Consider the following 12,954-nt stretch of genomic DNA (forward strand, 5'->3'; position numbering starts at 1 on the left):
CACCGAAAGCTAACACACTGTCGTAAAGCATGACTGAGATTGCTTACATAAAGGCACAGTCTTGCATTAACATGTTGCTGGGCGCTTTTCCAGACGTGCCGCATTTTCACGTTTTCAGTGACAGGCCCGTGTAATGAACCATCTGCTACTCAGTAGCCAAAGAATGCAAACAGTTCTCGTCGTTTGCCGTCTGGTGCCATCTGGCGCCACGGTGACTCGGAAAGGTTCAGTCAACTTCCACGAACTGATTGTGGAAAACTGCCGCAGGATATCAGGAGTTCGCTGGTTCCCCCGAACCTTTGGCCGCTGATTATTGCAAGTTTACGAAAAAGACCGAAAATTTACAAAAGAATTTCTGAGCGAATTTCTCCGCGATGCTAAATCCTTTTCTCGTATTGAAGGGAACTTTAATAGGCCTACTTGGATTTAATGATAAGGTGAGAAGCGAATTGATAAAATTGATGGGGGTTCCTGACAGTAAATCCAATGTATATATATACAGTATATATATACATATATGTACATATATATATATATATATATATATATATATATATATATATATATATATATATATATATATATATATATATATATATATACAGTATATATGCATGTATGTATGTATGTATGTATGTATGCGTGTATATCTGCTCTGTTAAGTTTATAAATAAATTCACCGAGCGTTATGTTTATAGCTCAGGAAATGCTTATCTTTTTGTGGTGGCATAATGAGATAGGCATTATCGCCATTGCTAACCAGCATGGATTCGAATCCCACCTGGAAAGTAGAGTGTTCTCATTTTTTTCCATTCAGAACCCAAGGCTTTCAGCTCTTAGTGTATCCGAAAATATTATGAAAAGTAAGCGGTTTATATATAATATATATATATATATATATATATATATATATATATATATATGTGTGTGTGTGTGTGTGTGTGTGTGTGTGTGTATGTGTATGTATGTATATGTATATTTATATGTAATAAACATTCAGCATTCGCCTATTTCTCAAGAAGAAAGCCTCAAAAGCTTTCAGCCTTCCGGTTTTATGGGTTTTATGGGATGGGGTTGCTAGGCCTTATGAATTTCTGAACCCTGGAAGTGACTCCACAAGGTTGTCTAACTATAGTGTGGCCCACTCGCTTATTAGGAGAAAAAAGAAGCAATTGGATTTGACTTCCATTTTGCTTGGAATTCGAACCAAAGATTCAATACTGGGAAGGCGAACGTCACAACCAATGGGCAGTTTATCAATTTATCAGTTTATCATGTCTGCATGTGTAACATGTCCGAATGTTTATCAGTATAAGAATGTGATCTAAGCTTGATGTTTTTTGGCAGCGCGTTTGTACTGCCCTAAAATGGAAGACTGTAGTATCTGCAAAAATACAAAACTGAGAAAAAATGGAAGATACTGCAATTTTCCCTTGCCTTACTACTGATTTTGTAGATACTGCAAATGGGACCCCCAAAATACTCGTTGAAAGCATTGAAGAATCATTCTGAAGCTGCAGTAACTTGTGTATTTTGTGTTTCACAAGCCCAGTAGGTGGCATATCTCAGCTACGGAAATTTTGCAGACACTGCAGTTTTCCATCTTAGGGCAGCGTACATCTACGAACGCACTCTTGGAAATATGCCTGTCTTGATAGTATTAGTGCACAGCTGCTTTCTTCAGATACTAACCTCAGATTTCAATAGGCAACATTATTAACACAATTTAAGATTTTGTAGTGTTTTTATTGCAGGCTGATACATAGGACAATTAGTTATACATATACATACATTTAGCACCTCCCTGTTAACTATACAGCAAAATTCCTTTATACAAATAATTGCTTAAACTCAACAGGAAGAACAACTGGCATATGAAAGAGAGAGAGAGAGAGAGAGAGAGAGAGAGAGAGAGAGAGAGAGAGAGAGAGAGAGAGAGAGAGAGAGAGAAGGTATTTAAAAAGTGGTAGAAAGAATAAACATAACAAAAGTAGTCTTTTCTCTTGGATATTTTCCAACAAAGATTAAAAAGTGGGAGAAAAATGAATGATGCAAAATTCAAAGATCACCTGAGTTATAATTTTATCATACATGCACTCACATACAGCATTATGCACACTACCACGCACATCTCGAATACTTACATTCGTGAAATACTTACAAAGAAATGCCCAGAACTTTGTGATAGTAATATAGTAACTGTTACATTCATTTGTTTCACACTCACTGTACACAATAAAACAAAATCAACAAACCTGAGCTTGATTTACAACGGAACGGAAAAAACTAAACGATATCTGTGGGTTGAAACTTTGCCATTTCACCGTAACCCAACAGGTTGGAAGATCCATACATGACTTCGAATGAAATTTGTTCCTGTAAACGATCCTCTTGACCTGTTGCGCACATCGGCACCCAGCGCCCACGAAAAAGAGCAGATTACTTCCTCTGCCCTGTTCGAGGAGAGGGTATGAATGAAGTGGCATGTTGGGGCGGGGGGAGGGGGGGGGGAATCAAATGGAATGTTCACATGGGAGGTGTCTGTAAACTTACGAAAAGAGATTACTACACAAACATCAACAACAACAACGATAACAAAAAAAGAGATTATAAATTACACTGAGGTATTGGAACGTGTTTTATTAATATTGCTGATGAGTTGGCTTCAAACCAGGGTTTCATTTTGCTCGAAAGCTAAGAAAGCGAGAACATCTTTTGTGAATGGAGAAGCCAAAGAATATTTTATTTTGGCGTTCTCTACTAACGCGATTTTCATCTTACCATCTACCCAATTAAAATTCTTCGATGGTGATCTGCCACTTAGCCTCTTTCATCAGACCCTCTGCATTTCATAAGCTTCGAGACAGAAAGATCCCGGAGAACGTAGCAGAATCTCCTCGAGATTTATTGGTTACTCGTCATGAAACCTTCATTTCCGCTTTGGAGAAACAACTGGTTAGAATCAAACAAAAGAAAAATCTGGAAGAGAACAACAAGAGTCTTAATATCTTGTAAGACATCTTTTGTACCACCGGAGCGTCACTGGGACATCAGAATTCAAAATAACCACCTACACTAGAATTATTAGACTTGATCCACATCGTAAAGGATTTCATTTCCTCACTAAGTGTCAAGGAATTACATGAAGAAACTATATATAAACAAAAGCCCCCCAAAATCATCAAGTAGCTCCAACAGATCACTGATAATTTTACAGCAACGGGATAGGTAGATCCCTCCTGTCATCGCCTTTGGTATAGTGAACATCAGTGTTCTTGCCCGGGCAAAAGTGTTCATTGACATTTTCGGGGTTACGTTACGCTCCGATTCACCCCCAACCCGTAGCGATGAATGCGCCACTGCACCTCGTAAGTGTTCACGGGGTGGACGACGATAAATTGTCCTTTCGGGTTCTAGAACAACTGGCCCTAGCGCGACTTCTTACGACAATGATCGCTTCTTGCGATCTTTGTTACACCTTCTGAGCGATATAAACCTTGTTCCTTAACATTTTTGTTGCAATCTTGGGGTAACTATATGAGCCCTCTCTGGGTCTCATGCAGAATCAAACACCACTATACTGGTTAAGTCTTTTCAACAAACAGGTGCTATACTTTCTCCACTGCTTACAAGTAGTTACTTTACATCACTGTGAGCACACCAACATAAAAGCGCACATATACATTCTAAAAGTCTAAAGCCTTGTTTCTCTACACAATTTACAACAGAACCTGAAGTGAATATTAGTCTTTCTGTCAGTTAGACTACCCTCTTCCGATTATGTCACCAACGCCGAGTAAACGCTGCGGGCGGGCGGGGGAGGGCCTTCGTTTTCAACCTTCTTTGCTCAAGACTGAAACTCTTCGAAGCAATTCCGAGAAAGTGTTTACACGTTGTCTTCAAGGCCGCGCATGCGCTCTAGAGATAAGGAATACAAAGAACCTTTCCCGCCTTATTTTTAGACTGGTCCATGACTAGACGACCTAACACCTCCACTCTCTTCATCTACTAGACCGGGGAAGCAGCTGTTCCTTCTTGAATTCCGAGAGGAGACCTCTGAAAGACTTCCCGAAATCTTCTGTGATTCCTTGTCCGGCGATTAAACCCAGGAAGGAGCTGCATGCTGGACTCGGGATTATCCTCAGCATCCGTGACAACTTAGCATATAAAGCACGCCCGTTGATCTGAAAATGATTTCTGCGTAGCATCATCTCACACAATGTCTTTTATTCGAAATGAGTCTTTGTACCATAGGAACTCATTGCATCGGCCTAAGTCTCCTCACTGGAAATGCTACCATTCCTTCGCCTTTCTACAATCGTTCTCACTCTTCGCTTCCGCGTCTCATCTCTCGAATTGATTCACAGTGCTTCTGAATTCGCTTCCCAACGACGTCATAGCTCATCATTCAGCGCCGCCCATGATGGAAGCAATGCTGAATGAGGCGAGGGAGGCGGTGGAGCTGGAAGCGCCTAAATTCAACGCCTCTTTCTGCGCCTGGGACCGGAACCTGCCCAAAAGGGTCGGCGGACTCGAGTGGTTGCTGTCGTCATCGTCGTCATCGTCGTCGTCGTCGTCGAGGTCATCTTTCGTGAAGTCGTCTTCATCGTCGTCATCGAAATCGACGCTGCTTATGGGGTCGTCAATGTCCCCTAAAGACTGTTCAGTCTGCAAAACAAACAAAGACAGAAATTAGATCAGGAATAAACAAAAAAAAAATTAGGTCAGGAATAAACAAAGACAGGAATTAGATTAGGAATAAACAAAAACAGAAATTAGGTCAGGAATAAACAAAAACAGAAATTAAGTCAGGAATAAACAAAGAAAGAAATTGGGTCAGGAATAAACAGACAAAAATTAGTCCAGGAATAAACAAAGAAAGAAATTAGGTCAGGAATAAACAAAGAAAGAAATTAGGTCAGGAATAAACAGAGACAGAAAATAAGTTAGGAATAAACAAAGACAGAAATTAGGTCAGGAATAAACAAAGACAGAAATTAGGTCAGAAATAAACAAAGACAGAAGTTGGGTCAGGAATAAGCAAGGACAGAAATTAGGTTAGGAATAAAGAAGGACAGAAGTAATGTTAGGATAAATTGCATTGGCGATATACACACTTAACATATATCAAATACGCCGTATTGAAAAAGTTATATTTATGTTTTGATTTGATGAAACTGGATCTTCACGAACACAGTGAGTGATGTCAATTGCAATACTGAGAGATAAAATCAGCCTAGTACCTTGTTATACACTGTAGCATTAGGAAAGAAGTTTGAACTACTTCACTTAACGGTGACTGGATAAAAGAAATTCGAACAAATTTATCTGTCTGTAATAATAAAATCCGAGAGGATCTTGTCTGTCCTCCCCCGGGTGACAGGAAGGGGGACATAACACAGCCACCCACCCACTGCAAACCGGTTTGTCCGCCCCAGGGGGATAGATAGGGGAACGGGAGGGTAGAAGAGACATCCATCCTCCTCATACAAAACTGTTTGTCCGCCCCGGGTGGGGGCGGGGTTGGTTGGTAGGGGATCGGGAGGGTAGGGGAGACATGACACATCCACCCTCCTACTGCAAACCTGTTTGTCCACCCCTGGTGGGGCTGGGGTAGGTAGGGGATCGGGAGGGTAGGGGAGACAGTAGCGCCGGGTTCCAGCGCGCGTAGCGAGCACCAACACGCTCGTATGAAAATGTTTTGCATCTATTTCCTGTCAGACAGACAAAACAAAGCAAATTCAAGAGGATTGTTAAACAAAAGAGAGGAAACTTGTTTGTTGTTTGTCCCTTGAGGTAATAATTAAAGACCCAGTAACCGAAGGTGGATAAGTAAGCCTCGGGAGGATAAAATGAAAAAGTGCGAGAGCAGCGTGTTAGACCGCATACCATGCGCACACCATGAACAGCAAAGCTCGATGGAGCCAGAGTACTAGTGACCCAAGAGGGTTTTAATAACGCCAATTAGTTTTTCCGATCTCTCACAGTCCAGAGAAGACTGGTAACCACTGGGCTACATGGGTCATATATATATATATATAAGTGTATATATATATATATTTCCTAGAAGCGCTGACATAAAGATAAGAAAAAATATATAAAATAACGCTCATGACAAAACAACGCAGAAGAATAAAACCTCGCCACTCTCACCAAAAGGAGACCCTCGTTCGTCTGAACGGTGCCTCTTGGGTGGAGACACAAGTGTTCCATATAAAAACATCATCGCGTGTCAGCTAGAAATCTAAGCAGAATACGGAAATGTCTGCCCTCCCCTGCACACAGTGACGCGCTCTAAACACATTGCAAGTCCCCGTTGGACCTTTGCGATAAGCTGGAGTGATTCCCGGTCTGATAATGACTTCTTCTTCTTCTGCTTCACTGGGATAACGGTTGTTTGGTGTTTAACAATAGAATTATCACTCCGTTACAACGGATTTTTATACTAATAAAACACTCACAGGGACGTACAAATTAATTCGTTACATACCCGATTTCGTAACAAATAATTCGTTACAGACCTACTATTTTGAGTTCATTTATTTGAATTGGGACCGGGGAATTCACCTTCATTCGTTACAAGCCTGTACGTTACAGACGAACTGTGCTATATGAAGATGTTACTCTAAATTGAATATGATTCAAGTCCACAAGAGAGAAAGCCAAGGTAAGGATCTTCGAGATCTATATGTTACAGTAAAACTGTGAAACCGGGGATTTCGTGAAATCCCTGGTTTCACAGTCTTACTGTAATATAGTACATACATACATACATACATACATACACACACACACATATATATATACATATACATATATATATATATATATATATATATATATATATATATATATATATATATATATATATATATATATATATATATATATAGAAAAACGCTTCTTGAACGAAAGTATTTACTGATCAAATCTTTAAACTCTAGACATGGGGGTGATTATTGCCACTGAGAGAGAGAGAAAGAGAGAGAGAGAGAGAGAGAGAGAGAGAGAGATGGGGAAGGGGAGAGAGGACCTGCTGTCGAAGACACAATCAAAACGAATTAGACGCAGCACGAAGATCTCAACAGTCGATCCACAGCAACTTACTTTGGACCTCTTGCCTGCCCTTGCCGCCTCCTCCTCGTCGCTGCTGTAGGACCTGGCGCTGTGGAGGGCCGCGGAATTCCTCTCGATGTCGTCGTCATCGCCTCCCGCTGGTCCTGGAACGCCGCCGGTGGGCGAGAGGGTCGTAGGCCGATGGTGAAGGGTCGCTGCCGGCGAGGGCAGATCGAGGGGGTGCAGAGGTGAGTCCGACGACGACGTGGGAAGAGAACTGAGGTCAAGTTCCAGCGGCGAGGTCAGGTTGTGCGTCAGAGCGTGGCGTCTCAGGTCACAGTTTCGGCGGAAGACCTGGTGCGAGAGAGAGAGAAGGAGGCGTCTGTGAATGATGAGCATCAGTTTCAAAGCCGCCATTGACTAGTACTACTCCAGTGCAACCAAATATACAAATGCTTCAGACTGAGTCGGGAAAGTGTTGTTATGAACAAGACTAAAAAAAAAATTAAAGGAATTTGCATATTGATTCGAGAATATAAAACTACAATTTTCACTCTAACTAATCCCCAGCGCTTGAAAACAGATAATGCATTCGGCATTAAAACTGAAGTGGTTGCAGAAACAAAAGCATTTCTTGAATATAGATTTGGGAGAATATTATGATCTGGAATTCCTGCTACCTGAAGATAAGCGGAATGGTTAACACCTTCCTATAAGAGAAAGGAAGATTCTTAAGCATTCATCATCATCATCACCATCATCCATTGCACTCTGTAAAATTGCTTTCACTTCCATCAGTATCCACTCATCTCCCGCCTCCCGTCTCATCATAGCTCACACCCAGGTAGGTCAGGACTCCATCCCTGACACTACTGAAAATTAGGTATTACTCTTTCACCTATCCTTCCCTTTTACTCAAGCTTTCAGGCTTGAAGTCCCCGTAGGAGGCCAGTCCTTCCGTTCCTTTTACTGTACCTCCTTTCATATTCTCTTTCTTCCACCTTACTTTCCAGCCTCTCCTAACAAATTGATTCACAGTGCAACTGCTTTGAGTTTTCCTCCTGTTACACCTTTCAAACCTTCTACTGTCAATTTCCCCTACAGTGTTGAATGACCTCATAGATCCTAATGCGTGGCCTATGGCCTAAATTCTATATTCAGTTCAATTCGGGCTTGAAGTGGGTACTAGATTAGACGTTTCATCAGACTTTGTTTAATCAAAGAAAATTAAGATGGCTTTACCAATAGCCTTACCAGAGGGCGACTTGCTTCACTGAGGGAAATTTGCCAACAAACTCAAGAAAGATATCAGCAGGGAGTAGGTATGGTGTTTGAATGAAATAAGTTATAGTGTTTAAATGAAATAAGGTACAGCATTCAAATGAAGTAAGGTACAGTGTTTAAATGAAATAAGGTATAGTGTTTAAATGAAGAAGGGATAGTGTATAAATGAAGTGAGGTATAGTGTTTAAATGAAATAAGGTACAGTGTTTAAATGAAATAAGGTTTAGTGTTTAAATAAAATAAGGTATAGTGTTTAAATGGAATAAGGTACAGTGTTCAAATGATATAAGGTATAGTGTTTAAATGAAATAAGTTACAGTGTTTAAATGAAATAAGGTGTAGTGTTTAAATGAAATAAGTTATAGTGTATAAATGAAATAAGGCATAGTGTTTAAATGAAATATGGTACAGTGTTTAAATGAAATAAGGTACAGTGTTTAAATGAAATAAGTTATAGTGTTTAAATGAAATAAGGTGTAGTGTATAAATGAAATAAGGCATAGTGTTTAAGTGAAATAAGGTACAGTGTTTAAATGAAATAAGGTATAGTGTTTAAATGAAATAAGTTATAGTGTTTAAATGAAATAAGGTACAGTGTTTAAATGAAATAAGGTATAGTGTTTAAATGAAATAAATGCTTAAATGAAATAAGTTATTGAAATAAGTTATAGTTTTTAAACGAAATAAGGATAGTGTTTAAATTAAATAAGTTATGGTGTTGAAATGAAATAAGGTTTGGTTTTTAATGAAAACATAATTAAATCATATGAAAAAAAAACAGGTAATCTGCGTCACAATGTTTTGACTTTTATGATGATATGAATTTTGACAGAGTGCTGACCGTTCAGGCTCGTTACTTTTATCTCTCTCTCTCTCTCTCTCTCTCTCTCTCTCTCTCTCTCTCTCTCTCTCTCTCTTTCCCTCATTCCCGAAGTGAAAAAGTGTACTCGGATACTGAGTCGGAAGCGCTACTATTTGTTCCACGAGAAGAGAGAGAGAGAGAGAGAGAGAGAGAGAGAGAGAGAGAGAGAGAGAGAGAGAGACGCAAAGCAAACCTAGCACACCAAGGCGAAATATCCAGTGCGCCTCTCACCTTATCGCACTGCATACACGTATAAGGCTTGATGTCGGTGTGCGTCAGGAGGTGAGTCTTCAGGTTGCTCCTCTGGTTGAAGCTCCTGCCGCAGGTGGGGCACTTGTGGGGGGATTCTTCCATGTGAAGGATCCTGTGCACGGCCAGGGTACGGCTCTGACAAAAGCCCTTGCCGCAGTCCGTACATTTGAAGGGTTTCTCTTTGCTGTGGATGTACCTTCAGGGGGAGAGACATAAAGAGATTGATTCATGTGAAAGGAGGAATTATTTCCTATGTTTTTTTTTTCTCTTTTCTTTAAAAAGTGTCTTTTCTTAACTGGCTGTCGTTGACCCTATTTGCTTAGTCAGAAGTTAAACCTTACTTCTATACTTGGATGCCTTAACCAAATAGTCCCGGGACAAAATAATAAGCTGTGTTTAGCCAAGAAAATTAAATCATTATGATATTCAAACGGTCAAGACCTTCAACAGAAAATTACGAAATGAAGTGGACGCAATTTTTCAAAGACGATTCAAAATAGAAAACTACCTGAAGAGGCAAAAGCTCTATTAAAAAAGAACAATGAACAAGACTCAATAAAGCATTCCTAAAGTTTGATAACCAGTTCATGGGTTAGTACTTGAGTAAACAAAATAAGATCGCCCATTAAATCCGAGTTGCGTACTTCATCGGTGGAGTAAATATATATATATAATTTTTTCTCTCTAATCTGGGGTGCTAATCGTATCTTGCCTCAAGGATAGTGAGGGTCAATCGCATTTGCATTTCAAATCACGAATGACTCATTAAGTGGGTGAATTGCTGCTCTCGGGAAATATTCACGGCGCCAGGTGGATGACGGTTAGTGGCATGTGTTGTATAATGAAGGATTGCTAAAGGTATAATTTGTCTTTAGAATTAGACGCACTATCTGACCATTTAAGCTTCTACAAGGATTTCAATTTAATATATATATATTTATATATACACACATATATATGTATATTTGTGTGTATATACTGTTATTTATGTGTGTGTATGTGAATTCACCATCAGACATACAAAAATAGACACATGCTATATATTTATATGGGAATCGGTAGCTCTCTCCGTTTGTAACAGAAACCAAAAGATTGAGTGCTAATTGAAATGCTGGCTTAAAGGACCGCACAGAATTGAAATGAACCGGTCGAGGGTCATAAAATCCTTCTATATATAAATGATATTAGGAAGAATACTCAAAGGGGTCGCGTAACTAAAGGGGTAACTGAAAGCAGATCACTAATTTTATATATATATATATATATATATATATATATATATATATATATATATATATATATATATATATATGTATAAATACATATCAAAAGCAAGGGTAGGCGACGGCCAGTAGTGCATATTAGCGTGAAAGTGGACCCAGGTAAACGTAATAAATCTAGCATAATTCTTAATTTCTCTGTAATGTATTTGATGAATTTTATTGATTTTTACAGTAATTTTTAGAGTAATTTATTCATTATTCAACAGATTCCCTGAAGATGTAATATCGAGTTATTACGAAACGTTGGCAATAGAAAATTATGCCGAACTTAGGATTTTCCCTGGTCGACTTTCATGCTGATATATATATATATATATATATATATATATATATATATATATATATATATATATATATATATATATATATATATATATATATATATATATATATATATATACAGTATGCCACCAAAAAAATCTTGTGTGAAAGGGTTAAGCGAGAGAAAGGAGTTTGTGACGCACATGTATCTCTACACGGGATCCCTGATTGGTGCCTCTGAAAATATTAATCCTAAATTACTTGCATGCATAATCTATCTGAACCCACTCGCTGCGTGCTTGATGACACTGATTCATTCCAGACCTCTCTCCGCTTTGAAAAATTCGCAACGAAAATTTTTCCATCCATCTCCGCTACATACAAAGTCAACATCAGAATCGATGCATCACTGTGCTTCAGCAGCAGCAACCCTACAGATTGTATGGAATGGAATGGAATATAGCGTTTAGGACAAAGGCCAAGCACGGCGACCTGTGAGGTCATTCAGCGCTGTTAGGAAAATTGAGAGTAAAAGTTTAGAATGGTGTCACAGGAGGAAAACTTTGCAGTTGCACTATGAAACAATTTGTTAGGAGGCAGTATGACTGGAGGTACAATAAAAGGAACGAAAAGGGTTGCAGCCAGGGGCCGAAGGCACGCTGCAAAGGACCTTTAGCAATGCTTAAACGATGACTAATCTCATCCACTACTCTAGGATTACTTCTTATATGAGTTATTTGGTGCACAGTTGAGATTTGGAGGGTGAAGCCTGTCGATTTATTCAGTGAATTACTGATAAAAGGTTCTGTTTGCATGATAGTAATTGTCCTCTGGTGGCAAAGTGCATTTCAATATATATGTATATATACACTATATATATATATATACTGTATATGTATATGTATATATATATATATATATTATACACTAGCTGAAGCAAACTCTCAGTCGAAAATCATGGTTTTCTAGTATTTTTTTTTTCTCATATTCATAAATTCATAGAAACTTTGTCAATTCACATGAAGATTATATATATATATATATATATATATATATATATATATATATATATATATATATATATATATATATCGTAGACACTGGCTGATATATTTCCGCCTCAAAATACTTTATCTTCGTGAGCGCTTGAACAATTATAGTCAGCCCTTTCACATATAATGTACAGGTGATGCCTGAAGATAAACTACTTTCATAAGAGAGTATTTAATTAACTCTTCATTTGAGGCCTTAACTCACCAACCGCTGTCCGCTTCAAACGGAATACAGCTATGGAATAAAGTCAACGTCAAAATCCACCGTCAAAGGCAGGAAATAACATGGCTGCTGGAAAAAAAAATAGAGAGAAATGAGAATAATAAGAAATTACGCTCTGTGTCACCAAATAACACAGTCATTTAGTCATTATCTTCAAGTTTGATTGCCCTCAGAACCAATTACGTTTGTTCGCTGGTCACTTACGTCAAAACAATCCTCGTAATTAATTGTTGGGTCAGGTAGTTAACTGCCATTGTTCCGAGGCGCCGACAATCAAAACTATTAACCCCACCCCTCGCCTCTCCCGCCGGCTCACCCCAACACCACCCCACCACTCACTCCACCGTTCCTCCCCCTCTACCATCGCCTCCCCGCCACCACCTACGCCCATCCAGGAAGGCTCCAAGGTTGTCGTTTCATGGACTCTTCTATTTGCTATAAATTTATAGTGTTATGGGTGAAACAGGTTTACGTTCTGCTTGCCTACAAGTCCGGTCGGATGGGTTTTTGCCGTATGAGAAGTTATCGTAAGTTTGATTGGTAGAAACAGACTCATAATTCCTGCCGTTAAGGGGATAAGCGTTAGGAAGTCATATAATGTCGCTGCTATATTTAAGTCCTCAGATGGAGGGTTAACTAAATACTCGCTTATAAAAGTAGTTTATCTTCAGGTATCAACTG

At 39.0% G+C, this 12,954-nt stretch overlaps 1 protein-coding gene across 1 annotated transcript in view; it reads right to left on the bottom strand.

Annotated features, from left to right (window-relative positions):
- Positions 1 to 1,731: 1,731 nt before the first annotated feature.
- The window catches only part of LOC136855703 (uncharacterized), a 39,847-nt gene continuing 28,624 nt past the window's right edge, over positions 1,732 to 12,954 (bottom strand). The window contains exons 2-4 of the mRNA XM_067133019.1: positions 9,434 to 9,650; positions 7,108 to 7,410; positions 1,732 to 4,668 (exon numbers count right to left, since the gene is read on the bottom strand). Coding sequence (XP_066989120.1) covers positions 4,405 to 4,668; positions 7,108 to 7,410; positions 9,434 to 9,650 — 784 coding nt within the window. The 3' untranslated portion in view covers positions 1,732 to 4,404. The remainder of the gene's footprint in view (positions 4,669 to 7,107; positions 7,411 to 9,433; positions 9,651 to 12,954) is intronic.

The sequence above is a fragment of the Macrobrachium rosenbergii genome, chromosome 32, assembly GCF_040412425.1.
Source record: "Macrobrachium rosenbergii isolate ZJJX-2024 chromosome 32, ASM4041242v1, whole genome shotgun sequence".
NCBI classification, from domain to species: Eukaryota; Metazoa; Arthropoda; class Malacostraca; order Decapoda; family Palaemonidae; genus Macrobrachium; species Macrobrachium rosenbergii.